Here is a 26,899-nt window from a genome sequence, read left to right as displayed (position 1 = left end):
AACTGCTGGCAGAAAGCTTGGCTTCCTCTGTTACCTAGGAAACCTTGCTCTCTGTGGCTGTAGCCATCTTGGTTTGGGTTAATTTGCATACTCGCTCTGATTGGATGGTGGGTGTGGCTTGTGGGTGTGTCGGAGGTATGGTCAATTTGCATATTTGTCTCTTATTAGATAGGATTTCCTTTTCGAAATTGAGTTATCAGCTCTTAAAATGTATATGCATATTTTTGGGGACACCTGTATTTAAATATTATATAACTTTGCCCCAGTCTTACTCCTTAGAAGTAACCATTGTTAAGGTTTTAATGTATAGCCTTCTCAGCTTTTAGACACACACAGTCTCACATATACACATTACACACACTCACATTCTCTAACACACACACACACACACACACATATACCACACACACACCTTCTTATACACACTCATACTCTCACCCATTCATATGCACATGCACACCACACATACATACACCATGCTCTCAACCACTCACATGCATGCACATACACCAGACTCACACACAGTTCTTCCACACTTATACTCCCACCCACTCAAATGCACACACACATATACCACACACGTTCTTACACACTCATGCACTCAAACACTCACATGCACACACATATCACACACACTCACACATGTTCTTACACAACCATACCCTCACCCACTCACACGCATGCACAAACACACAGGTGGAGCTGGGTCACGCTGTGCCTCCTGTTCTGCGACTTGCCTCCTGCAGGACAGCTCCACGCTGCCACTTGCATTTGCACCTCATCCTGTTTCAGGAGCTGCCTAGAACTCCCAAAGCACATGCGCCAAGTTGATCTCCCCGTTCCCCACGTGGTGTTTGGGTTATTTACTTTTACGCTTACATACAGTCTTCACAAGCAGCCTTGAATGCATGTCCCCACACATCCAGGCACACACCTCTCTCTAGCCTCATCCTTCAAGTGGAGACTTGCTGGGTCAGAAGGTGGAGACTTGCTGGGTCAGAAGGTGGAGACTTGCTGGGTCAGAGGGTGCTGGCTGCTGTCTGTTTACAGCAGGAGAAGCGACCATGCTCCCCACCTTCAGGAGGTGGGCCAAGGAGCCAGTGACGAGGATAGTCCGTGCACCTCCAACCTTGTGCCTTTCTCTTCCTCTCCAGGTACGAGGTGATCTGCCAAAGCTCAGAGCTGGCCAAGGACATCCTGGTGCCCTCCTTTGACCCCAAGAACAAGCACTGTGTGTTTCAAGGTGACCTCCTGCTGTTCAGCTGTGCAGGTGCCCACCCCAGGCACCGGAGGATCTGCCCCTGCCGGGACTTCATCAAGGGCCAGGTGGCTCTCTGCAAAGACTGTCTATAGCGGCCACCAGCCAGCCCTGCACACACTCTGCTGGGAAGACAGCGGCTCCAGCCCCGTCCTGGCAGAGCCTGGGGGGCAGGCGTCATTCAGGGACTCTCGCCAGAGCCTGAACTTTTTGGTGGAAGGTTTCGATGTGGTATCACTCCTGCTGTGGTCAGTGCATCACAGTGGCATTTTCACCAAAACCAAAGGCGGGCAGGCATCAGGCCAGGAGCCTGGCTGCTCTCCCTGGCACAAGTTTATTTTTTGAGGAGCAACTGCAGGGAGAATCCCTCAATGCACTTGCTCTAGGGTAGAGCACGAATCTCAAGATTCATTTAAAACAAAACAAACCAGAGGGGAAACTGAGCTGGTTGGCAAGAACTTTTTAGGAACATTCCTAAATCCATTAACTTATTTATTTGGGAGGGGGAGGGTACCAGGGGAGGGCAGAGAGGGACTGATCACAGGGCTTGTTTCTTTGATTTCCCACTGTTTACCATCCACCTTCACTTAATAGTTTTCTGTCCCCTTCAGGGTGGTGCAGGAGGGAGAGGAGGGGAGCGCTGTGGGGACCTAGCTCCCCAAAGCATTTGGTGGCAAAGAGAAGAAAATCTTGTGTGTGTGCTTGGTGGTAGCTACAGAACAGGCACCCCCAGATGTGGGGGGACAACCCAGCCAGGGAGCGAAGTACATGATTGGGAAATTGACATCTGGTGGTTGGTGGTAAATCCCGAAAGGCAGGACCAGGACCGAAAGAGCTACCCTTGGGCGTAGTTGTGATGTTTACCCCTTACAAGCGTTGTCTTTGAGCTGGGAGTGGATGAGGGAACTGGCCCCTGTGGCCTGGTGTCACACTGGAGCTGGGATGCAAACCTTGGGCTTGCGTTACATTCCTTCGAATGCCTGGAACCTCCATAGCCCAAGAAATGGGGCTCTGGGCGAACTTGATGTTGGCTGGGGGAGCAGGGGCAGGCCAGTGTGAAAATGAGTCGCTGTCCTGGCCGCTCACCTGTGGGGTGGGGGTGGGGTGGCTCGCAGCCCAGGCACCAGTATTCTGAGGGATGAGTTGGCAGCTTGGCCTGGTCAGACTCACTGGACCCCCTTCCAGCCCCTGCGCTCTGCTTTGCTGGGTTCCCCGCCTCCACTAGGCAGTTTCAGTGCTTTGGGTATATGTTTCCTGGGAAGCCCTGGCATCCCCATGCAGTAAGAGTGAGCCCTCTCCTCCCTCTTAGTCTCCCTGTTATGAGTAGTTGGGGTCCACCCAGCCCTCGGTGGTCGCCTGGCCTCCCAGCACCCTGCATGCCCTCAGGCAGCTGCCCAGCCTTGGCTGGCAAAGAGCTGGCAAGATGAATGGTGGGTGGGCCTTTGAGAAGTGAGACTAAAGGAAGGACTCTGTTTCAGGAGGACAGAGGGAGTGTGGAGCCTTTACATGTGGGGAGTTAGATTCTGCCTGCTCTCCGTTCTTCCCTCGTGCATAAATAGCACCAAATGCACAGCCGGCCTTTTTTACTTTAACTCTCAGTGTGTCTGAATCCCAGCTCCAATCCTAGAGAACAGAGGGTGTAGGAGGGGAAGCACCTACAACCCCTCAGGTGACCCCTGAACACATGTGCAAGGGAGAGTGCTGATGGGAGGCCAGGGCCCAGCAGCAAGGACAGTGAGTGTGGGTGTATGTGTTAAGATTTGCAAGGGCAGTTGCCTGCGGTAGGAGGAGAAATAACTGCCTTCCTTGCTGTTAGGAATTGCTTTTCTCTGTGAATGGTCCTCTTTGCTGCACCCTAAATTGTGGGAATTGGCTTAAGCTCCCAGGCCTACAATTCCTGGGCCCGTGCTGCCCTCTCCTGGGCCCTTCTGGGAGCTTCCAATGGTGAGGATGTCAATGCAGGCATTCGACCAGCAGGGGGCGCCTGCGGGCCGAGACCGATTTCCCAAGCTCAGCAACCCATTTTGCAGAGAGCTGTTTATTAAACCAGCACAGGGACTCAGAAAGTGTGGAAACTAGGAAGCTACATTCTGTGGAAAGACTCGGTGACTGCCTTGTGTTCCAGAAGCTTCTAGGATTGCTTGCTGGCTGCCCGAGCTCAGGGCCTCCCCACCTTCCCACTCTTGTCAGGACTCTCAGCTCAAGTGCCCAACAGGGCACTTTCCCCATTAGGTCCCTCTGCTTCTGCCAGCCCAGTGTTGGTTGAGGTGAGGCAGTTCCATGGGAGGGAGGCAGGGACAGGCGGGGAGCGGGGTCTGCTGCTCCTGGGGCACACTGACCCACACCCCAGTTGTTGAAGGCTTTATCGATAGAGGCAGTGATGCTGGATGGATATTGGCCTCCAAGCCCCCCAAAACTTGGCCCAAGTCAAGTCAGTGGTCCAATAGCAGTAGGGACTTGATTCCTGCCTGCCTTGGGCGGAGGGCGCCTCAGTGTGGGCAATTTTTCCTGACAGAGTCCTAAGCTAACCTGTGGTTGGAGACCCTTCCACACTGGGACCTATTCCAGGGCCCCTGTCTCCCTGGCTATGAGCACACGTTGCCTGGGCTGTAAATTTTTGTACATTTTTTCCTAAGTGAAATCTGGCATTTTCCCCCCACCATGATCTTAAATTCCTAAAAAAACAAAACAAAACAAAAAAAAACTTGAGGGAAAACATTAATTTATTAAAAGAGAGAAAGCCTTCCTTTGACATGTAAACACTTTCAGGAGTAAAAGCTCCTAAAGGGGAAACACTGCTTTTAATGTCAGTGGACACCTCATTTACTCCGTGTGTGTAATTGGATTTGCACTTGAACAGAGGGAGAGGTTTTTTGCATTTTTGCTTAAGTTGGGTTTCTGTCACTGCGTGTAGTTTGCCTTTTTGTGTTTGCTGTATGTTTGGGAATATCGTGAATCTGTTTGATATTTATTGTTTCTCTGAGGTGCCTTTTCACTTTTCTTTGGGATGGTTTTGGAACCTGGTGCACTCCTCCAGCTTGGAGACAGGACCTGTCCTTGTGTCACTGTGGACTCTCAGGGCACCAGAAACGCCCTTCCAGCCCCTAGGCCAGCACGTATATGCACATACACCCCCCTGTAGCGGTGAGAACCCCAAGAGAAGTGCTGGCTTCCTCCAGACCAGCCCACACCGTCCCAGGCCGCTTGGTCACATCTGGGTCTGGGGACTGCTCCCTGCCACCAGGCACGTGGTGAGGTGTGGCAGGGCAGCGCCAGCCCTGGCTGAGGGGTTGCACTGCAAGGAAGCAGGGCCCGCTGAGCTCCTGAGTAGCACTGGCCCCGGACACTTGATCTGCTGGACATCATGAAGGGGGAAGAATATGCACACCCTCTTGTTTCCTTAGTGAGCACGGGGTTTCATAACTGTGACCACTTTGTTTCGTCTGGAAGGAGAGCCCCCTGCTTCGCTGGTAGCGCAGGCATGAATGTGACAGGTTGACTGAAACTGCTGTTCACAGGTGGGTTGCGTTTGTGGACCAGACCGAGGCAGGCCACCCACTCTCCATGGTGGCTTACCTGGATTGTGTATGTAATTAGCACATGACCACCCCCTTCCCTGCCCCCAAACTTCTTGGTTTTTTGAAAGTCTATTTTGCTAACGACAGGCTCTGTTGCACGTGTTGCTATCCGAAGCCTGGACTGTTGTATTTATTTAAAAACAATTTAGTTTTCACATTGGCTTCATTCCTCTTCCACCCATCCCCGCGGGCCCGCAAGTGTTTCTGTGTGAAGAGCTGATGGGCACAGACTCAGCTTCTTTAGGAAGGTGGGATGTCCTAAAGCTGAGGGCCAGTCCCTCTCATTCCTGTTGGCTTCAACAAGAAGTGGAAAGCCAAGTTTTTATAGCAAAAGGCCAAACTAGCTATAGTCTCAGATGCAGAAAAAAAAAATTACGTAGCTCTCTTAGCACTTAGGGGTTTTGTGAGGATTCGGTGTTTAGAAGTGTCTGGCACATAGTAGGCCCTAGTAAGTGTTAAATGTTATTACATTTTACAAAATTTGAGAAATAAAGAGCTGCACTCACTCCTTATCAGTTGGTTCAAAAGTCGTACCTACAGGACACTATTATCCCAGGTTGACCGACTGTTGTGGGATTTACCAGTTAGCGTGTCTAAGTCCCACGCCCACCCTGTGGCTGGAACGTTGCAGGATCCCTGAATGCACTGACTGGAAAGCATGCCTGGCTTCGGCCCCAGATGAAACGAGGCTGCGGAATTTGCACACGGGAGGTGGCAAGGGTGACCTTTGGCTCCATGCTGGGCCTCACCCCAGTGATGTCTCCTGGACCATTCCAGAGTTTTTCCTTGGGGAACTTTTTGAGCTAGAAATTAAGGTGAATTTTCCCATTGATTGTACCCCTTAAAGTTAACCGTTCCTCTGAAACGCAGTTAAGAGATGCTTTTCTGTTTCCAAGGGGCAAGGAGCGACCGATTGAACTTAGGAAGTCCTCTGCTATCCCCTGCCGGCCAGGGCGGCTCCTCCACAGTCCAGTCCACAGGGGCCAGACTCCTGGGCGGGTGAGCTGTCACGTGTTTGCACTGGCCCTAGGGCCACAGGCTAGTCCGGGGAACCCCAAGACTATACCACCATCCCAGTGGAGCCGGGGGGGGGGGGGGGGGGGGAGGGGGCGGGGAGAGTATCTTCAGAACCACTCCCAGAGCTGCTGCTGGTTCACTGATTTTTTCCCCCCAAGTCACCTAAAGATCAGCTCACTTTTTGTTTTATTGGGGTTCTAGCCTCTTGCTCCCCGATAGATTGGAGCCGCGTCTCCTTGCCTGTCTTGATCCTCCTCTGGGCAGGTGCATTGTGGAGTGTGGAGGAGATTGCTGACACCTTGTGTCCGAGTTCCTGTTTTCTCTTCAGCTGAATCTGCAGCCCTAGACTTCTGCAGGTGTAAGACTGGGATTCACCTTCCCCAAGCATCATTCCTCTGTCCCTGGTTTGTGGAGCCTTGAGATGGTCTCCCCCAGTGGCCTGCAGCTGGTGAGGCCTGGCAGAGGGACCACGGCCAGCGAGTGCTCGTAGGACGGCAGGTGTGTGTGTGGAGGGTGGGGGCTTGGGGCGCGCAGAGGACGTTAGCCGGCCTGGCGGCCTGGCTGGGACAGCGGCATGGGAACCTAGGCAGTCTGCCACTTCTGTCAAAGGGGAGGCGGAGCACAGTTGGGAAGCATTTTGCTCACTGTCCTGCCCAGCTGTTAATAGGACAACAATGGAACAGTCTGCCAAAGGAGATGGTGATGTCCCTTCTACTGTAGTCGCTGTCACAACCTTGATGTCTTTAAGCTAATGACCGTTCACATCTGTGTCTTCAAACAGCGCCTGGCTCACTCCGGGGTTTAGTGCAGGGTTCTGCCGAGGTGTCGCTGTCCACACGTCCCAACGTACTGTACCTGCATAGAGAGCACTGCTTTGTTTTCCACTGTTGTAGACAAAACTAGGGAGAACTTTATTTTTCAATAAACTTTTCTTGTGTGACAGGTAGGAGTGATCTTTGGGGGGCTGGGTGGGTGCAGGGTCACCTGCAGAACACAGCCCAGCTGCACCCCAGCACTGGCGACCACTGCCTGCGTCTCACCGTTTGCAGATGCCGCCGGAAAGGCTGAGAGACCGTGACGGTCAAGGAATGGAGGACGGTTTCACTGTGGTGTGTTCCTTCCCCGCCTCACATCCACCGACACTCATCTCAGAGCACTCCCTAGACCGGGCCTTTTTTTTTGAGATAACGACTACATCAGATGCTTGAAAATCATTAAGGCTGTGCTAGTGAAATAGTCCTAAAAAGGCTGAGGGCCTGTTAGACCTGATGCATTTCCCTCAGGAGCACTGGGTTAGGCACCTGCCCTGGAAACAAGATCAAGTCCGCACACACCAGGGGCTGCTGCAGGTGATGCTGGGGGAAGGCGTGGCTCAGCCTCACACAGCCTCCCGCTCTGCCCAGAGCAGGGATAGCACACGGTTCCTGGATACGGAGTCGCAGGTACGGCATGATTCCTGTACACCAGTCACAGAAAGGTCCGAGCAGAATGTGAGTGTGTACGTTTAGGGGGGGCTACATCCTAGTTTCCCTCCGAGCTTCCACACTGTGTTAAATACACAGGAAACCTGCAGGAAAGACACCACTGAGTCTCCCATCCCCAGACCTGTTTGAGCAGTCGGCCCTCTACCAGGTCCGTGTTAATGTCCTGCAGAGCACTCCGCAAAGCGCCGTGGAGGAAGCTGGCTGGCTGCACCAGGCTGCACCACGGTCGGGCCCCCAGACCAAACCACCTCCCCTTCATCAGCCTGAAGTAGAGCAGTGGGAGGGGAGTTAGGGTCTGGGACAACCATCCCTCAGTCCCAGGCAAGGTCAGCTCCAAGGCCTCGGACACCACCACATCAGTGTGTGGCCACCCCTCACCTGAGCGATGGGTGGCCTCCCCACAGACGCAACCCACAGTCCTCCAGGGTCTCCACTCACACTCCACCCGGAACAAGTGACCCTTCCACGTTGTCCTTCAGCCACACAGTAAGCCTGCCTGCCTGTGACAGGGACACCTCTCAAAGGTCTCCTCCTGGACCACACAAAACAGGGCGCGGTCTCTATTGGCCAGACAGGCGCCTGGGCAAGCAGCAAGTGCTACAGTACAGATGGGTGTGGGGACCATGTTCACAGAACTGATACCTAACGTTACTAAGCTGCAGACATCTCGTCCTTACAGCCACTTCTCACAGGCCAGTGTACCACGGCCACCTGACAACACAGAGATGCCTGCACATGTGGGTAGATTGTGTCATTATTTATTACAAATAAACGGTGGTTTCACATCTGTCAAAAATGGGTCCTGTTTTTACATGTGTGTTCAGGTTCTGAATGTACAAGAAAGGGTCATGTGCTTAGTTCGTCCATGCAAAGCTCACACGTACATCACTAAGTGCTTTAAAAATAGAACGGTCTCCTCTTGAACCAATCTGTTTAGATTCAGGATTAGTAAAACAGTATGAAACTAATGAAAGTGACAGGAATTAGGAAGTGCAACACTGATGGTTCTGGGCATGTGACGGGGTGAGGGGCAGAAGGTACACACGGTCTTCCCTTCAGTTCTGCCGGAGAGGAGCTCCCAGGGCCCGCGCTGCTCCGTGCCCAGAGGAGACGGGTCCAGACAGTGGCTCTGTTTCAGAGCTTCCTGCCAAGCAGAGACCTTATCCGACCCACAGGAACCCTTTTACTCCAGAAAACAAACAGCCAGTTCCCAACAGACATGGGAAAACCAGTGTCCCCTCCTGGGCACGGTGTCTTGACGGGGTGACGGGGGAGGTGGGCGAGGGGAGCAGTGCAGACCAACCTGCTGGGCACGCCTGTTCCCGTGAACACAAACTCTCCAAATAAGAAAGTGGATGTTCAGCTAAATACTGGCACCGTCCGCCGTGTGGGAACCTCTCGTCGTCCTGATGTCTTCATGCAGATACAGACTGGCGCTCGGGCGCTTCACTCAAACATCTCGTAGTGGCGCGTCTGCCTCACCCTGGGCACCATGTCGATGAGAAGTCTGCAGAGGACACACACAGGTCACCCAGCACACCCCCATCGCCCTGGGCTTTGAGCGCTTGGGGAAGCAGATGGGAGAGACAATTTAAAAAAAAACTAATTCACATACCATAAAATTCAGCTTATGAAAGTATATAATTTGGTGGTGTTTGGTATATGCTTAGATTGTCCAATCATCACCACCTCCTAATTCTAGAACATTTTCCTCACCCCAAAAAGAAACCCACCAGCATTACTCCCTTTTCCCTCCCCAACTCCCCCCAACCACTAATAGATTTTCCCTAATTAAGAGAATATTTAATTTATAAAAGTAGACATGTACACTATTATTTTATAATTCACCTAATTGTTTAAAGTGTAAAGTTGAAAGTTTATGTCTGTTTTGTTTGTTCATATATTTTGTTTTTAGATTCCAAATATAAGTGAAATCATATGGTATTTGTCTTTGTCTCACTTATCTCACTTCACATAATACCCTCTAGGTTCATCCGTGTTGTGGCAAATAGCAAGATTTCATTCTTCTTTTTATGGCAGAGTAATGTTCCATTGTATATATGTACCACACCTTCTTTATCCATTCATCTATCCAAGGGCACTTAGGTTGCTTCAATATCTTGGCTATTGTAAATAATGCTGCATATGTCTTTTCTAATTAATGTTTTCAGTTTCTTTGGATGAATACCTAGAAGTGGGATTTATGGGTCACATGGTAGTTCTATTTTTAATTTTTTGAGGAACCTCCATACCATTATCCACAGTGGCTGTAGCAATTTATAATCCCACAGACAGTCCACAAGGCTTCTCTTTGTCTTCACATCCTTGCTAATACTTGTTACTGACGATGGCCATTCTGGCAGGTGTGAGGTGATATCTCATTGTGGTGGTTTTAATTGCATTTCTCTGATAATTAGTGATGTTGAGCATCTTAGCATATGTCTGTTGGCCATCTGTTTATCCTCTTTGGAAAAATGTCTATAAAGTGGGCAGGTACTCTGCCCACTTTTTAATCAGATTATTAGGATTTTCTTTTGTTTTTTTGGTGTCAAGTTATATGATTTCCTTATACTGTATATTTTGGAAGTTAACTCCTTAAGGGATGTATCATTGGTGCATATCTTCTCCCATGCAGTAGGTTGTTGTTGTTTTTTTTATGGTCTCCTTCACTATGCAAAACCTTTTTAGTTTGATATAGTCCAATTTGTTTATTCTTTCATTTCCCTTGCAAGAGGAGACATATCTAGAAAAATATTACTAAAAGTGATGTCAGCCCTGGCCAGTTTTCTTAAGAGGTTAGAGCGTTGAACCAAGGACCAAATGGTCACAGGATCCATTCCCAGCAAAGGGCATGTACTTTAGTTTTAGGTTCAATCCCCAGCCCTGGTTGGGATGCAAATGGGAGGCAACCTATCATTGTGTCTCTTTCACATCAATGCTTCTCTCTCTCTCTCTCCCCTCTTTCCTCCTCCTTTCCATTCTCTCTAAAAATCAATAGAAAAAGTATCCTTATTCCTTGGGTGAATACTAAAAAATAGTGATATCAGAGTTTACTGCCTATGTTTTCTTCTAACAGTTTTATGATTTCGGGTCTTATAAGTCCTTAATCCATTTTCAGCTTATTTTTGTATATGGTGTAAGAAAGTGGTCTAGTTCATTTTGCATATGTCTCTTTTCCAACACCATTTATTGTAGAGATTATCTTTACCCCATTGTATATTCTTGCCTTCTTTGTCATATAGGCATGGGTTTATCTCTGGGCTATCATGTCCCATTGATCTATGTGTCTGTTTTTATGTCAGTACCACGATGGTTTGATTACTATAGCCTTGTATAATTTGATGTCAGGTAACATGATAAATCTCCAACTTTGTTCTTTCTCAAGATTACTTTGGCTATTCGGAGTCTTTTGTGGTTCCATATAATTTATGCTAGTTCTGTGAAAAGTGCCATTGGTATTTTGATAGGGATTGCATTGACTCTGCCGCTTGCTTGGGATAATATTTAACTACTAGAGGCCCGGTGCATGAAATTCATGCACTGGGGGGAGGTGTCCCTCAGCCCAGCCTGCACCCTCTCCAATCTGGGACCCCTCAGGGGATGTCTGCCGATCCCTGTGGGATCGGGCCTAAACCAGCAGTTGGACATCCCTCTCACAATCTGGGACTGCTGGCTCCCAACCACTCACCTTCCTGCCAGCCTGATCACCTCCTAACAACTCCCCTGCCAGCCTGATTGATGCCTAACTGCTCCCGTGCCAGCACAATTGCCCCCAACCGTCCTCCCCTGCCAGCCTGATCGCCCCCAACTGCCCTTCCCTGCAGGCCTGGTTCCCCCAACTGCCTTCCCCTGCTGGTCTGATTGCCCACAACTACCCTCCCCTGCTGGCTATCTTGTGGTCATCTTTGACCACATGGGGGTGGCCATCTTGTGCAAGGGCGTGAAGGTCAATTTGCACATTACCTCTTTATTATATAGGATGTTCATTCTTCTAGTCCATGAGCACCGTGTATGCTTCCATTTATTTGTATCTTCAATTTCTTTCTTCAATGTCTTATAGTTTTCCAAGTACAGGTATTTTACCTCCTGGGTTAAATTTATTCCTGAGTACTATTTTTTATGCCATTGTAAATAGAATTTTCTTAATTTCTCTTTCTGATAGTTCATTATAGGTGTATAAAATGCAACTGATTTCTGAATATTAAGTTTGTATTCTGCTACTTGACTGAATTTATTTATTAGTTCTAGTAGTTTTTTTGGTGAAATCTTCAGGGTTCTCTCTATATATTATCTGTCATCTGCAAATGAAAGTTTTACTACTTCCTTTCCAATTTGGATACCTTTAATTTCTTTCTCTTGTTGAATAAAACTGGTGCAGTGGACATCCTTGTCTTGTTCCTGATCTTAAAGACAAAGCTTCCACCTTTCCACTACTGAGTATGTTAGCTGTTTGTCATATACTAGTATAGCCTTTATATGTTGAGGTATGTTCCCTCTATTTCTACTTTGCTGAGAGTTTTTATCATAAATGGGTGCTAGATTTTGTCAAATGCTATTTCTTTTTTTTTTTAATATATTTTATTGATTTCTTACAGAGAGGAAGGGAGAGAGATAGAGAGTTAGAAACATCGATGGGAGAGAAACATTGATCAGCTGCCTCCTGCACACCCCCCACTGGGGATGTGCCCGCAACCAAGGCACATGCCCTTGACCGGAATCGAACCCGGGACCCTTCAGTCCGCAGGCCGACGCTCTATCCACTGAGCCAAACCGGTTTCGGCCAAATGCTATTTCTTAATATATTGATATGATCATATGATTTTTATCCTTCATTTTGTTTACAAGGTGTACCGGTTAATAATGGCGGTTTTTGTAATAAAAGAAAACACGATAATTTCAAGAGAAACATCAAAAGTGCTTTATTCAAAGTAATGTCCATCACTAGCTACACATTTCCCCCATCTCTCAGGTAATTTATGGATACCGTCCCAATAGAACTTTTCTTGTTTTGAGGCAAACCATTCAGAGACCCAATTTTCCACTTCTTCGTATGTTTTGAAGTGTTGCTCAGAAAGTTCGTGTGCCATAGATCGGAACAAGTGGTAATCTGAAGGAGCAAGGTCTGATGAATATGGCGGGTGGGTTAATACTTCCCAGGCAAGATCTTTTAACGTGTCTTTAACTGGCTTTGAAGTGTGTGATGGTGCGTCATCATGAAACAAAATTACTTTGCCGTGTCTTCTAGTACATTCTGGTCGTTTCAGGATCAAAGCGTAGTTCAAATTGATTATTTGTTGTCAGTAGCGATCAGTAATAATGGTTTCACCTGGTTTTAGAAGTTCATGATACACCACACCTTCCTGATCCCACCAAACACAGAGCATTGTCTTCTTTCTGAATCGATTTGGCCTTGTAGTCGATGTTGATGGTTGACCTGGATCAACCCATGATTTTGTGCGTTTAGGATTCTCAAAATAAATCCACTTTTCATTGCCAGTCACAATTCAATGCAAAAAAGACTTTCATGCCACTGAAGCAACATTTTACTGATGGCTTTTTGGTTTTCCAGTTGTCTTTCGTTCAGTTGATGTGGCACCCGTTTTCCTTCCTTTAAAATCTTTCCCAGTGCTTATAAATGATTGGAAATTGTTTGCTGAATAATGTTTCATCTTTCTGCGAGTTGTTTTTGAGTTTGACATGCATCTTCATCCAATAATGCTTGTAATTGTTGGTCTTCAAACTTTTTCGGTTGACCTGGACGTTCTTTGTCTTTCACATCAAAATCATCACTTTTAAAGCGTTTAAACCAGGGTTTACAAGTATCTTGAGATGGAGCATGTTCACCATAAGCTTCCTGAAGTATACGATAACTTTTTCTTCAAAATAAAGTAATGAATTAAAACTTCCTGCAAATGCTCTTTTTTTGGCACGAAATTTGACATTTTTAAGCGTAAAAATATCTATGGTGTTAACACCTTCAGCAAATTTGACATATGAAGTTTGGAAGCTTGCTGTCAACACAACAAAATAGCATACATATCAAATCGCATATATATCAACATATGTGTAATTCCATCTATTGAAAAAAATCCACATTATTAACTGGTACACCTAATATGTGCTGTATCATGTTAATTGATTTGCAGATATTGAACCAACCTTGCATCCCAGGAATAAATCCCACTTGGTCATAGTGTATCACCTCTTTAATGTATTGCAGAATTCTGTTTGCTAATATTTTGTTAGGGATTCTTTTTGTATCTATGTTCATCTGGGATATTGGCCTATAATTTTCTTTCTTTGTAGTGTCTTTGTCTAATTTTAGTATCAGGGTAATGACTATTGTAAAATGTCTTTGGGAGCTTCCCCGCCTTGTCAATTTTTGGAATAGTTTAAGAAGGATAATTCATTGAATGTTAGATAAAATTCACCTGTGAAGCCATCTGGTCAAGGACTTTTGTTTGTTGGGAATCTTTTGATTATTGACTCTATTTCATTAGCAATTATTGGTCTGTTCAGATTTTGTTTCTCATGTTATTTTAGGAATTTATCCACTTCTTCCAGGTAGTCCAATTTTTTGGCATAAAATTGTCCATAGTATTTTCTTATAATCCTTTGTATATCTATGGTGTCACCCTTCTCTTTCATTTCTGGTTTTATTTATTTTGACCCTCTCTCTTCTTTTCTTGATGAGTCTGACTAAAGGTTTATCCATTTTGTTTGACTCTTCAAAGAACCAGCTCTTTATTTCATTGATCTTTTCTATTGTGTATTACCACTCTAATCTTTCTTTCCTTCCTTCTACTCACTTTAGCTTTCGTTTGTTCATCTTTTTCTAGTTTCTTTAGGTGGAAGGTTAGATCATTTGAGATTTTTTCTTGTTTCTTGAAGTAGGCTTGTATTGCTAGAAATTTCCCCTTAGAAGTGCTTTGGCTGTGTCCATAGATTTTTTTTTTTTTGGTCGTTGTGTTTTCATTTTCATTTGTCTCAAGGCATCTTTTGTTTTCTTTCTTGATCTCATTGTTAAACCATTTGTTGTTTAGTAGCATGTTATTTAGGCTGCACATGTTTGTGTGTTTTTCAACTTTCTTCTTGTAATTGATTTCTAATTTCATACCATTGCGATAGGGAAAAGATGTTTGATATTATTTCAGTTACCTTAAATTTATTGAGATTTGTTTTGTGGCCTATCATGTGGTCTATCCTGGAAATGTTCTGTGTGCACTTGAAATGAAAGTATATTCTGCTGCTTTGGGGTAAAAAAAATGTCCTAAATATATAAATTAAATCCATCTGGTTAAATGTGTCATTTAAGGCCACTGTTTCCTTGTTGACTTTTTGTCTGGATGATCTATCCATTGTCAATGAGTTGTTAAAGTCCTCTACTATGACTGTATTACTGTCTCACCCTTTATATCCATCAATACTTGCTTTATATATTTAGGTTCCCCTAGGTTAATTGCATAGATGTTTACGAGAGGTAGATCCTCTTGCTGGATTGGTCCTTTACCATTATGAAATACCCTTCTTTTTCTCTTGTTACAGCCCTTGTTTTGAAGTTTATTTTGTCTGATATAAGTATTGCTACTCCAACTTTTTGTTTGTTTCCATTTGCATGAACTATGTTTTTCCATCCCTTTACTTTTAGTTTGTCTTCCAATCTGAAATGGATCTCTTGTAGGCAGCATATGTATATGTCTTGTTTTTTACCCATTCAACCACCCTATGTCTTCTGATTGGAGCATGTAGTCCATTTACATTTAAAGTAATTATTAATAGGTAAGTAGTTATTGCCATTTTATTGTTTTCTGATTGTTTTTGTAGTGCTTCTCTGTTCCTTTCTTGTTCTCTTGTGTGTTGATGACTTTCTATTGTGTTTGGATTCCTTTCTCTTTATTTCTTCTATATCACTTATAGATTTTTGGTTTGTGGTTACCATGTGCTTTATATATACCAAGCAATGTTCAGCATTCTATTTTAAGTTGATAGTTACTAAAGTTCAAACACATTCTAAAATCACTGCAATTTTTCCTCTCCCCTTCCACATTTATGGTTTTGTCATTATTTTTTACTTTTTGTGTGTATCTGTGTATCCCTTAATTTATTTTTGTAATTACACATGATCTTTCTACTTTATAACTGGCTGATCCACTACTTTTACTGTTTCCCTTTGTCAGTGGAAATTTTATCTTTCCTATATTCTCTTATGATATATTTGATCTTTCTACTTAAAGAAGTCCCTTTAACATCTCTTATAACACTTATTTAGTGGTGATGAACTCCTTTAGCTTTTCCTTGTCTGCTTTGATTATAATGATATAGAGTAACCTTTGTGGTAGGTCCTTGCTTTTCATGACTTTTAATATTTTGTGCCAATCCCTTCTGGCTGCAAAGTTTCTGTTGAGAAATCAGCTGACAGTCTTATGGGAGCTCCCTTATAGGTAATGGAATGATTTTCTCTTGTTTTTAAGATTCTTTCTTTGTCTTTAACCTTTTGCATTTTAATTATGATATGTCTTGGTGAGGGCCTCTTTGGGTTCATGTTGTTTGTGACTCTCTGTGCTTCCTGGACTTGTCTGTCTATTTCCTTTGCCAGATTAGGAAGTTTTCAGTCATTATTTCTTTCAAGTAGGTTTTTAATCCCTTGTTCTCCCACTTCTGCTGGTACCCTTCTGATGCAAATGTTGTTATTCTTGATATTATCCTTTAAACTATCCTCATTTTAAAATATTCTTTCTTATTGCAGTTCCAATTGGGTGTTTCCTACTACCTTGTCTTCCAGGTCAATAATTCAGACCTGTGTTTTGAACTCTGCATCTAGTAGATTGCTTGTTTCCATTTTGTTTAGTTCTTTTTCTAGAGTTTCTTCCTGTTCTTTTATTTGGGGTATGTTTCTTTGTCTCCTCATTTTGGTTGCCTGTGTTTGCTTCTATGTGTTAAGTAGATCTATGTGTTAAGTATCACCCAGTCTTGGTAGAATGGCCTTATATAGTGTCTTGTGCAGCCCAGTGGCACAGTCTCCCTGATCACCTGAGCCAGGTGCTACAGGAGTGTTCCTTCTGTGGGTTGTGTGTGCCCTCTGATGTAGTTGAGCCCTGTTGGCACATCAGTGGGTGGGATTGACCTTCAGGCTAAATGACTAAAGCAGACAAGCTATTGTGTGGAGGCTAATCACATAGGGGGAGTCATTTTAGTGGGGCTTCGTTGCCAGCTGCTTCCACCCTGCAGATGAGTTATTTGTGGAGCTAGTTGGTGGTGCCCTGATATAGTCTAAAGCTGGCCCCGAGTGTGTTGCTTCTGGAGCTTCTTAGGAGGGGCTCCAGTGCGGGCTTGAGGCCATCTGGTAGGAGCTACAAGGTCTTTGTGGTTTGTTGCCACTAGCTCCAGGCTTGGGACCCTTTGGTGGGCACCACAGTGTGTGCTGACACAGGCACCACGTGTACTGGGCTCATGGCCATTTAGTTGAAGTTAGTTCCAAGTCAACACTGGCCAGTTTTGTCAGGCTTGGGGCCCCCTGATAGAAATTACAATGCAAGTTGAGATATATCCCCTCTTGTGCCAGGCATGCCAAGGCTAGCTGCTGCTTGTTTGGGGTTTGTGGAACTTTGAGGGATTTTAGGTAAGTCCCTAGTGTGAGCCACAGAAGGCCACTTGTGTGGAAGATCCACTGGAAGCACTTGGGCTGGAAATTTGAGTTGAGTGGGGTGGGGTCTCAGAGAATTACCAGGGTGGGGCAAATGGTGTTAGCCAAGGTGATGGAGAGCTGGGATTTGGCACCCACCTGTGACTGATGGCTGAGTGCAGTAGGGCTCAGCAAAGCAATCTTGTCTGCCAGCACTTCCATCCCTGGGAAGAACTGCCCTGACCCCTTCCCCTCCAGCCCTCACCCTGAAGCTGGTCCATTCAGTGTTTCCCTGGATGTCCCTGGCACTTTACAAGAGGCTGACCTTGCACTGAAGCCCAGAGAAATGAGTGAGCAAGTCCATGTGCAGGTCCCTCAAGATGAACGCTTGAGACTCCAGTAGCCACATCTCACTCAGATGCCTACTGGTTTTCACAGCCAGAGGTCATGAGGAGTCTTCAGCCCAGCACTGGTGCCCGTTTGTGACTTAAAGCCTATACCTCTTGTCAAAGCCCTTGCCCCACTTCAGTGCCAGCCACAAGACTATCTGATTCCGATGTGAGCTTTTTCAGTCACCTGACCCCACGTAGGCTCAGGGGGGTCCCAGGTACAGGTGTGACCATCAGGGGTGGAAAATGGAGCACTCATGGATGCCAGGAAAGCAAATAGGAAAACAGGCACTTACTTGACCCCGTAGGCAAATATGATAAGGCCGATGAGCACACCTGTGCTGCCATCCAGGTACCAGACCGCCGAGTTATGCTTGAATACCTCCGCACTCAGAAGAATAGAGAAGCCCATCACGCCTCCCACGAGGGAGTTAAATCCTGGGAAAGAAGCAGAGAGAGGCTGAGGGCACTGCCGAGCGAACTTCCTTAGCCACCAAGAAACTACCCAAACACCAAGCCTGCGCTGCAGGGAATGTTGCCCAGAAGCACTCTCGCAGGTGACAGCTGCCAACTGAGACCCCTGGGTGGCCTGTCAAGTCTGTTCAAATGTCACCAGAGACCTTGCTAGACAGAGCCATCACCCCCCACTGTCAGTCTCCATCCCTGCCAGGCACTCATGCCCACTTGACAGAGCCTGTACGTGGTTACTGTCGGTCTGCCTCCCACACACGAGAATATCCAGACCCCATGAGGTCAGGACAGTGTCTGGCACACAGGAGACATTCAAGTACTGGGTGACTCAAATCTGTTGAATGTCTCCTGGGCCCAGTACCCAGTGGGCATCTTATCAGTCTGATTATTATCCCACTTTACTGATGACAGAACTAAAGTTAAGCAGAGTGAGGTTAAATAAATTGACCGAGGTAACACAGATTGAGAGGAGCAGGGCTAGCCCTCGTCCTTTCCTTCCAGAGTCTAAGTCACCTGAGGATTTTCACTCTGGGAAGAAAAATGCAAAGTCAAGAATTAGGTACATGGCTGCAGAAACGGCAATCCAGACAGATGGTGATCATCTCCTTTCACATACGTCACACCTCAGGGGGTCCCCACAACTTAGGTATCACACTTCCATTTTACCTGTGAGTTTCCAAGGCCTCACGGGAAGGGAATTGCTTAGAGGGGCTCCTGAGGTCGCACCGTGGTGTGAGCCGCACGGCTCCTAGTCTGCCTCAGTGCAATGGCCTGGAGAAGCTCTGGGTCCATGCTGCCTGGTGACCCCCTGGCAGCTGGTCTGTGCAGGGTCAGCAACCTCTCCAGCAACAGGCCCTGTCTCATTCCTGGGGCAACTCCACTTGTGTTGTTTTTGCTGACTCAAAAGTGTTAACTCGGGTTGCACTCACTGGGGACTGTACAACTGGGGGAGAGGCTAAATGAAGAGCAGGGGGAGAGGAAGATGTGGGCGTAGAGGAGACTTGAGCAAAGCCTGGGTAAGACGCCTTCTCAGGTCCAAGGTGGAGACTTTGATAATGGGAACGAGATGAACCTGTCTGGGCCCTGCAATGGCATCTCATTGGCTGTTGCAGCCCTCTTCTCTTCCCTCCAATCTGTCATCTTCTCACTTCAATTCTCAGCTGGTGACTCGGCCCTGCACTTCTTAGAGCACAAATGTTCGGACAACAATACCTCATCTTCCTAACACCAAGTCCACACCCACCATGACAGCTGCCCCACATCCAGTTACATGCTCACCAAGGGACTCTGTTCTTGAAATTCTTCTCCCTCTTCTGAAACATTCCTCCTGGGATAAATCTTAGCTTCCCATCACCCACCTCCACCTCCTCCCTGACCCCACGCCACCCACCACAAGCCCCTTTACAAAACGTGTCTGCCCAACTGCACCGCCTATTCGCTCTCCATCCCCCGTCCCTCAGGTTCTCTCCTCCCCGACGCCCTCCCTGAGCTCAGTGACAACTGAGTGCCACGTGCGTGGTGAACTGGCTGACTTCATCCTCCCGGGAACACGTCCCTCCGGCCGCCATGACTGCTGGTTTTCCTCTTTCCACTCCAGCACTTCCTTCTCAGTCTCCTTCGCTAGGTCCTCCTCTTCCCCGTCTGAGCACCCTGCCGGTCCCCGGGACTCCTCCTCTGTCTACAGTTCCCCCTAGGCTGTCACCTCCAATCTCACCGTCAGTGTCTCCCAACTTTCTCTCTCTGGCCTGGCCCATCCCCTCAGCTGCAGAGTCATATAAGCATTTCAAACTGAACATGTTCAAAGCCGAAACCTCAATTCCCGCTCAAAACACCTCATGTCCCCTGTATGTGATGCCGTGGTTCACCTAGCTGCCAAGACCAAACATCTAGGAGCCCACCTTGACTTCTGTCACTCCCCAAATCTAATCACCCCCAAATCTAATCCATCAAGTAATGCTTGCCAACTGTTACCCCTAAAACTCCTTCTCCATCTCTCTACCTCTCACCAGCCCCACCGCCCAAACCTTGCCCAAGCCCCCCTCGTCCTTCGTCTGCACCCCTGCCTCCTCACCACCTTCCCTGCTTCCCCTCCTGCCCATCTCCCTTAACCCACAATCCCTCCCGCTCACAGCAGCCAGAGTGACCCCGGGAAGTGGACAGCCTCGGGTTGTCCTTTGAATCATCCTGTTCTTTTTTTACAAACGTCTCTGTGGCCCAAATCTTTCTCCGCAGGCCACCAGAGGCATCAGCAGAGCCAGCGCTGCCACAGGTGACCGGGGCTGCAGTGGACCTCTGGAGAGGGGAGTGGAGGTTTTGCTTCGGGGTGGCTAGAGAGAAGGGGAGACAAGGAGGACATGGCCGCTGCCCGGGGCAGACGGGAACCTCCAGCCCCTCTCCATCTCTGGGTCATGGGCACAGGTTGGCCCGTGGTGCCCTCAGAGAAGCCCAGTGGAGCTCAGAAAGCAGAGAGAGCGTGAGGTTCCCCCAGGCGGCCACTAGATGTCCACTCAGCTCCACCAAGTCACGCTCTGCCAGCCACGGACAGCCCAGACCCCCGTTTCTGACAGCAGGGCCCCACCCCATTCATGCCCACCCACGGGTGCTGCCCACAGTTCACAGCTGATGGATTCACTGTTCACCTGGCTCCCCGCCACCTTCCAGGAGGAGCCCTGCCTCCTCAGCCCTGCTCACCTGGGTTCTGCCAGTCTGGCTCAGTTCAACCTCACCCCCCACAGGGCTGCAGGGCACGCTGCAGCGGGCACACAGGACTGGAGGGTCCTGTGTCTGCCTGCAACAGGCTCAGAAATTCCAGCGGCAGTCACTCCACACAAGGAACCTGAGCTCGCAGCCCCGCCCCCAAGCCCCCCACCTTCCACCGCTGGTCACTCTCTGGGCACCGTCCCCGCCCACCCATGGCTTTTCTGCTTCCTCAGTTAAAACCCGAGCTGTTGTCAATCACTGTTACCCGTTTAAGAAGCTGAGGAGGGCCCACCCGTGCGGCCTTAATGATAGGTCAGAATCTGTATAATTCAGAACATCAGCCTCATGCAGCAATTCTGATGACAAGGTTTCATGTGCTGAACACCATGGCAGGTATTCAGAGATGAGAAGGAGCGGGGGGAGTCAGCCCAGCGCCTCAACTCGGGTTCCAGCGGCAGCGGGGAGCCGGGCTCCTGCCCCACTTCAGAACCCCCTCCTCTTCCCGCCTGACTTGTCCCATTAACTTACTGTCCATGGTCATTTTACCTTCGACAACGCAGAGCTGCCTCCAGCGTCGTGCCGATAGCAGCAATCGCACGTTGCCTCAACAACTAAAGGAACACAGTCTAATGGACAAGATTCGCTGCGCTGGGCGTCACAGGGTGGGAAGTCTGCGTTTACCACGCCCTGGTGCCCGCTTTCTCTGAAGACCTGCTTTGGTGAGGACACAGCCCGGCATAAAGGACCCGGTGCAGCCAGCCTGATCGGGCTCCCACACAGCTCCAGCGTGGGAACCAGCCACTCACCAGGTGACAGGCGAGGCCCGCCCTCCCGCTGCTCCGAAGCACTTTGTGGGGAGAGAAGGCCACACCACCAGAGGACATTCCCAGGGCAGCAGGCACAGGTGGCGGCCTCCAGAGCCAGCCCCTCTGACACCCCAACATTAACGATAGGCATGGCTCCCAGACCCCACCCTCTCCCACCTCCCAAAGAGGAGAGAGGACAGTGGTTCCCTAGCTCTGCTAATCAACAAATGAGTAAAGTACAATTAGCAGGAGGCTGCAATTACTGCTGCGTATTTTGCTGACACTCCCACCAGGCAAGGAACTGCAGCGCACACCACCCACCGCCCCAGGCCCCTCATGGGAAACAGGCTTTGCCCTCCGCCAGAGTTCTCTCTGTCTGTATCTGTCTGTCTTTCTCTCACTGTGTCATCAACCCCATGGCCCATTCATCCCCGAGCCTTGTCCATTTGACATGTGTGTGGACACTTCCTCAAACCCCCCACATCCTCAGCCCCCTGCCCTCACCGCTGCCCAAGCCCCCAGGCCACCACCCTCAGCTCCCAGACCTCTCCTGCTTGGCACTCACTCCCCCGCTCTGTTCCCCATCTGACGGCCAGAGGACTGTTTAGAAAACATTAAGCATGCCTCCTCATCTGTTTAAATATTTAGCAAAACACACAGGATCCTACCCTTGACCTACAGTCCTCAGGACCCGCCCTTCCCCACTGTCCCAGCCCTCAGCCTGTGCCCCTCCTCATGCAGCCCCCAGGTGTCCCCGGCCCCGCCCCCATGCCCTCTGCCTTCACTTAAACATTTACTTTGTAAAACACCTCTCTGTTCAAGAATATGAGGGAAATACTGCTTATGTGTGAAAATTCTGGTCAGAAGTTGTTTCGTTAGAAAAACCATACTTGTCATTGGGGTCTTCCCTGTGCGCCCTGTGAAATGCAGCGAAAGGGGAGTGAAGCCTAAACAGAACCTGTCTGGGGTTGCTATCACCCGTGATGCAGAGCACCCGCCCGAGACGGTCAAGCCCACAGTCATGGGTGGGAGGGTCTGACTGCTGGGTGCACCCTCTGGCTCCTGGAGAGCACCTGTGTGTCTGGACAGATAAGATGCTGAGGCCCTGCAAGCCACAGGGGCTTAGGGATGTTAGGGCCCAAGGCGGCTGGGAGAGGAGCTGTTTCTCAGTGGTCACCCCTGGCCTGCCCTCCCCATCCCATCACCCACGTTCCAGGCGAAGACATGAGAAGGAGGCACACACACACACACACACACGCACACACACATGCGCGCGCACACACACACACGCACACACACGTACACACACATGCGCGCGCGCACACACACACACACACACGCTGGGGAAACCTAGGTGCAGCCAGGCCTCTGCTCTAAAGGGCCCAGCGGAGTGTCCCCCAGAGCAACGGGAAGGAACCTTGAAGGTGGCCGGACCCCCACACCGAACCCCATTCACAGCACGCAGCCCCCCTGCGCTGGTCAGCGCCGGGAAGAGGAGGACTCCGTGGCCAAAGGAGGCATGTTCCTTCCCCGATTCTGAAAGTGCAGACCCACAGCACAGGGATGAGCACTTCTCCCCACACGCTGGGCCGCCGGAGAGGCGAGAGCACTTTACTAGGGTCCGCTGGACGCAAGCTGCCCGCAGGCCCGCGTGTGGGTGGCGGCAGAGACCGCCGCAGAGGTCTTCTCGGAAGGCTTCCTCCTTCTCAGGGGCTGAGCCATAGCTCTTTACACCAGAGGGGCTTGATTTAACTAAGCTGCAGCCCCGCTTTGGGGACCAGGCAGGACCCTCATAGCAAGAGGACAGACCCTGAAAGGGGAAACTCTGGTTCTGCATCAGGAGCGGCTCCAGCTAACGTGGCACCAGCCCAGCGCCAGGCTCAGAAGCGCTCTGCAGAGCCCGCCGGTGCCACTGCGGTACCAGGGCTAACAGCAGCACACCCAGGACCTGCTGCCAGCTGAGGCCTGGCTTCCCTGGGCCTGCCCCTCGGGGGGAGGGGCACCCTCGGGGCCCATGGGGAGCTCCAGGAGCCGGGCTGGCCGTCTGGCCCACACAGCGGGGCCTGCACGCCGCCTGAGAGCAGAGCAGGGACACAGAGGCCTCCCTCCCGGACGCCGGTCCTTTCACTATTTTAAACAGCTCTTATCACTTACGAAGTTTGGGTGTGCTATGGGCATGTGGGCTCTGCAGCACAGGGAGGAAGGTGGCATCTTGCAAGGGCAGATGCAGATGGCAGGCCCTGCTGGTCACAATGGCAGGGGGGACCCTGCCAGGTCCACTTCCCTGGTGCGGAGTGTGTCCTGGCCCCGGGCTGGTGTGAAGGCAGCACAAACCTGTGCTCATCACATGGACAGGACCCGCCTCAGGCCCGGGAACCTGCATCTAACCAACACCATAAGCAATCCTGATGCTGCCAGTGGCTGTGGTCACCTGACTGGCATCCAGGGTGCCCTGGCCTTGCAGTCAGCACATCAGATCATGTAAGCCCCAATTTCCTCGGGTCTGTTCGAAGGGACCACACACACATGCACATGCACACACACGCACACACACACACACACACAGATGCTCCTCCCAGGATAACTGTCATTGCAAAACTGGAAATACCACTTTGACTTCCTGCCCATCAGCCCTACTGTGCAAAGGCCCAGCTCCACACACAGTAGGGCATCAGCACGGGACCAGGAGTCGAAGTCCACACAGTGTACCAGGCTTTGCCATTTGGGAGAGAAGGCCCTCTGCACTGCCATTCACCCCCTGCACAGCAGAACCAACAGCCACCCACGCACACCCGCCTGCTCTCCCGTATTCCACAGAGGAGAGCACCTCGGGAGTTGGGGGTAGCGTGTGTGTGTGTGAGTGTGTGTGTGTGTATGTGTGTGTGTGTGTGGTTCTTAAAAAAAAAAATTCAGTGATTTCTTCTCTATTTTGTGCAGACACACACACCAACCCACAAGCTTTTACCCTTTGACCTCTCACCCCAGGGTACAGGGGCTCATGTACTCCTGATCCCCTGGCAACTGTACATGCTCAAGAAGGGAGAAAAAGAACATGGCCAGGTGGTTAGTTTGAAAAGTTTCTTGTTCACACACCAGCACTAGTTCACAACCTGAAATGCCTTTTTCCTGGTTTCACACACCCTCTCTGTCATCCCAAAGGCCATGCAGGAAGTGCCCCTGGCCCTAGGGACACAGGGACCCGCCACCTGGTCTGGGTTCTCAGTGGAGCACTTTCCCAGCAAAGCCCTGGTTCCTGCACCTTGAACTCCCAGCGAGGTGAGCGCCTCACGGCTGGAGGGGAGTGAGCATGAGAATCCACAAAGAAAACCTTTCTCGATTGCAGAAGGGACCTTCACTCCCAGTTTGGAGCAATGCACACAAAGCCGAGACTCTGGGAAACCCTTTGTGCTTCATGATAAGATGCTAGGGAGCCCCCATCCACCCTGTTGGGGGGTCAGGGTGGAGGTATTCCTGAAGAATTTATTACAGTCACAGGGCACAAGCCATCTGCCCCAATATGGAGCCCTGGGAATCAGTGAACCGCCTGAGGAGAGGAGGCTAGTGAGGCCCGATTCCCACCTGGTGACCTCCTCTGCAAGGCAAGCAGCTAAAGGCGACCCTCCTGCGCCCTTGGCCCGGGAGGTCAGGCGCTGGCCCTACTCACCGTCGGTTATGAGCGCTCTGCTGGTCAGCACCTTCCCCAGCATAAACTTGAGCACGGCCAGCGTGCTGCAGAGGATCCCGCTTAAAATGGAGACGCTGAACAGGAAGTCATCCTGGAAGAGAAAGGCCCAGATCTCAGCAGTTCACCCGCCAGAGCAGATCATCTGCAAACCACTTGCCTTAAAGATGAGCTTTGTTCCCAGAACAAATCATCGGTTGGGTGTGCGGCCACCAGGAGGGGGCTGTGTTGCTTGTTTTCATACCTTCCTTACCTGTGTCCCTGGGAACTGAAAAGATGATCCAAAACAGATGCCCGGACTTATATTTCCTTAGGAACCATCAGGCACTTCTTTTCCTATAGGAGATCCCCCTTTGCACTATTCTGCCCAAATGACTGGCAATCATTGATCGGTAACAGAGTTGGTTAGAATATTAAAAACAGAGCCTTCCATGTAGAGTTTTTCATAGAGAATTTTAAGAGCAGTAGTTAAGAATTTTGGAACATGAAAGTACACCAGTGGCCTGAGAACACTGCAGCACAGAGCCAATTAAATTAGCCACAGAATTAGCCGAGAATCAGTGCAGCTACTGACAACCCTATTCCTCCCTCAAATTCACGCGAGACAATTAGAAGTTCAACTATAGCCTTCAAGGTGGGAAAAGGGCATCTAAAAATACAGTCTGCTACTGACGCAATCTTAGCACTTCCCATGAGCTGGTACCTTACCTTCGCAGGCACGCGAGTGAGTCACGTGCAAAAGAGAGCACCCCGTCTCATGACCTCAGGCCTGAGGCTCAGGCTTCAGGCTCCGTGCTCCCTCCCGGGAGACACAGCCTCCACATTCTCCGATATTAAAATGCAACTGCCAGCAGAAATCTAATAGAGCAGCACATATATGCAAGGAAATTGGATTTCTTAAGCATTTTATTATTCAAATTCACTAACCTGGTGACAGAAAGCTGGGAAGAGGGATGACAGCCTGCTTCCCTGAGTTCAAGACTGAACCAAGTCATTAGAAAAATCACCTCCTGGAAACAGGATATCTGCACGGCATCCCCCCCATCCTGGTCAATGGTGGTTGGTGGGTTTTTAAAAAATATGTTTTTATTGACTTGAGAGAGAAAGAGGAAAAGAGGAGAATGAGAGAAGGAGAGAGAGAGAGAGAGAGAGAGAGAGAGAGAGAGAGAGAGAGAGAGAGAGAGAGAGAGATGAGAGCGAAATATGGATCGGCTGCCTCTTGCACACATCCCGACAGGGGATCAAGCCCAAAACCTGGGTATGTGCCCCAACCGGGAATCGAACCAGCAACCCTTCGGTGCACAGGACAACGTTCAACTAAGTGAGCCACACTGGCCAGGGCAATGGTGGTTGGCTTTAACATACATCCACAGTCTTTTGCAACTCCTTCCTCTGGGAGGCACAGTTAACTACCCCTCCCCTGAGTGTGGGCTGCACTCGTGACTGGCATCTAACCAATAGGGCATGGAAAGGGAAAGACAGTAACTTCTCAGCAGAGAACCCAGCAAGTGACCCAGATTAAAATGACCATAAATTATGCTGATGCCACGTGCCTCCTGATACGATGTGGAGAGAATATCTCTTTGTGTTCTACCTAAAAAATCCAGAACCTCGGCTTAATTGTGAAAAAACATTAAACAGACCCATGTCCAGGGACAGTCTACAAAATATCTGAGTACTACTGCTGACTCATGTCCAGGTCATGAAAGACACAGATTGAGAAAACTGTCAGAGATTGGAGACCAAGGCGACGTGAGGACCAAGGCGACCTGGTGTCCTGGGCTGGATCCTGGGAAGGGAAAGCTCACTAAGTGGAAAAGCTGGGGCACCAGACAGTCCGGGGCTTTGTTAACAGTGTGACAGTCTCCTGATTGGGTAGAGGTACCTGGCTG

General features: G+C 49.3%; 2 protein-coding genes across 5 annotated transcripts in view; one reads left to right on the top strand and one right to left on the bottom strand.

The window, feature by feature from the left end:
- The window catches only part of MGAT5 (alpha-1,6-mannosylglycoprotein 6-beta-N-acetylglucosaminyltransferase), a 383,255-nt gene extending 377,339 nt beyond the window's left edge, over positions 1-5,916 (top strand). For all 4 annotated transcript variants that reach the window (XM_079783063.1, XM_079783061.1, XM_079783064.1 and 1 more), the window contains one exon: positions 1,155-5,916. In XM_079783063.1, coding sequence (XP_079639189.1) covers positions 1,155-1,353 — 199 coding nt within the window. In that variant the 3' untranslated portion in view covers positions 1,354-5,916. The remainder of the gene's footprint in view (positions 1-1,154) is intronic.
- Positions 5,917-5,959: 43 nt separating this feature from the next.
- Positions 5,960-26,899, bottom strand: part of TMEM163 (transmembrane protein 163) — a 232,143-nt gene continuing 211,203 nt past the window's right edge. The window contains exons 6-8 of the mRNA XM_079781702.1: positions 24,990-25,101; positions 17,645-17,786; positions 5,960-8,844 (exon numbers count right to left, since the gene is read on the bottom strand). Of these exons, the coding sequence (XP_079637828.1) occupies positions 8,784-8,844; positions 17,645-17,786; positions 24,990-25,101 (315 nt within the window). The 3' untranslated portion in view covers positions 5,960-8,783. The remainder of the gene's footprint in view (positions 8,845-17,644; positions 17,787-24,989; positions 25,102-26,899) is intronic.

This window comes from Cnephaeus nilssonii (assembly GCF_951640355.1).
Source record: "Cnephaeus nilssonii genome assembly, chromosome: 10".
Lineage (NCBI taxonomy): Eukaryota > Metazoa > Chordata > Mammalia > Chiroptera > Vespertilionidae > Cnephaeus > Cnephaeus nilssonii.
This window is presented reverse-complemented; position numbering and strand designations above follow the sequence as displayed.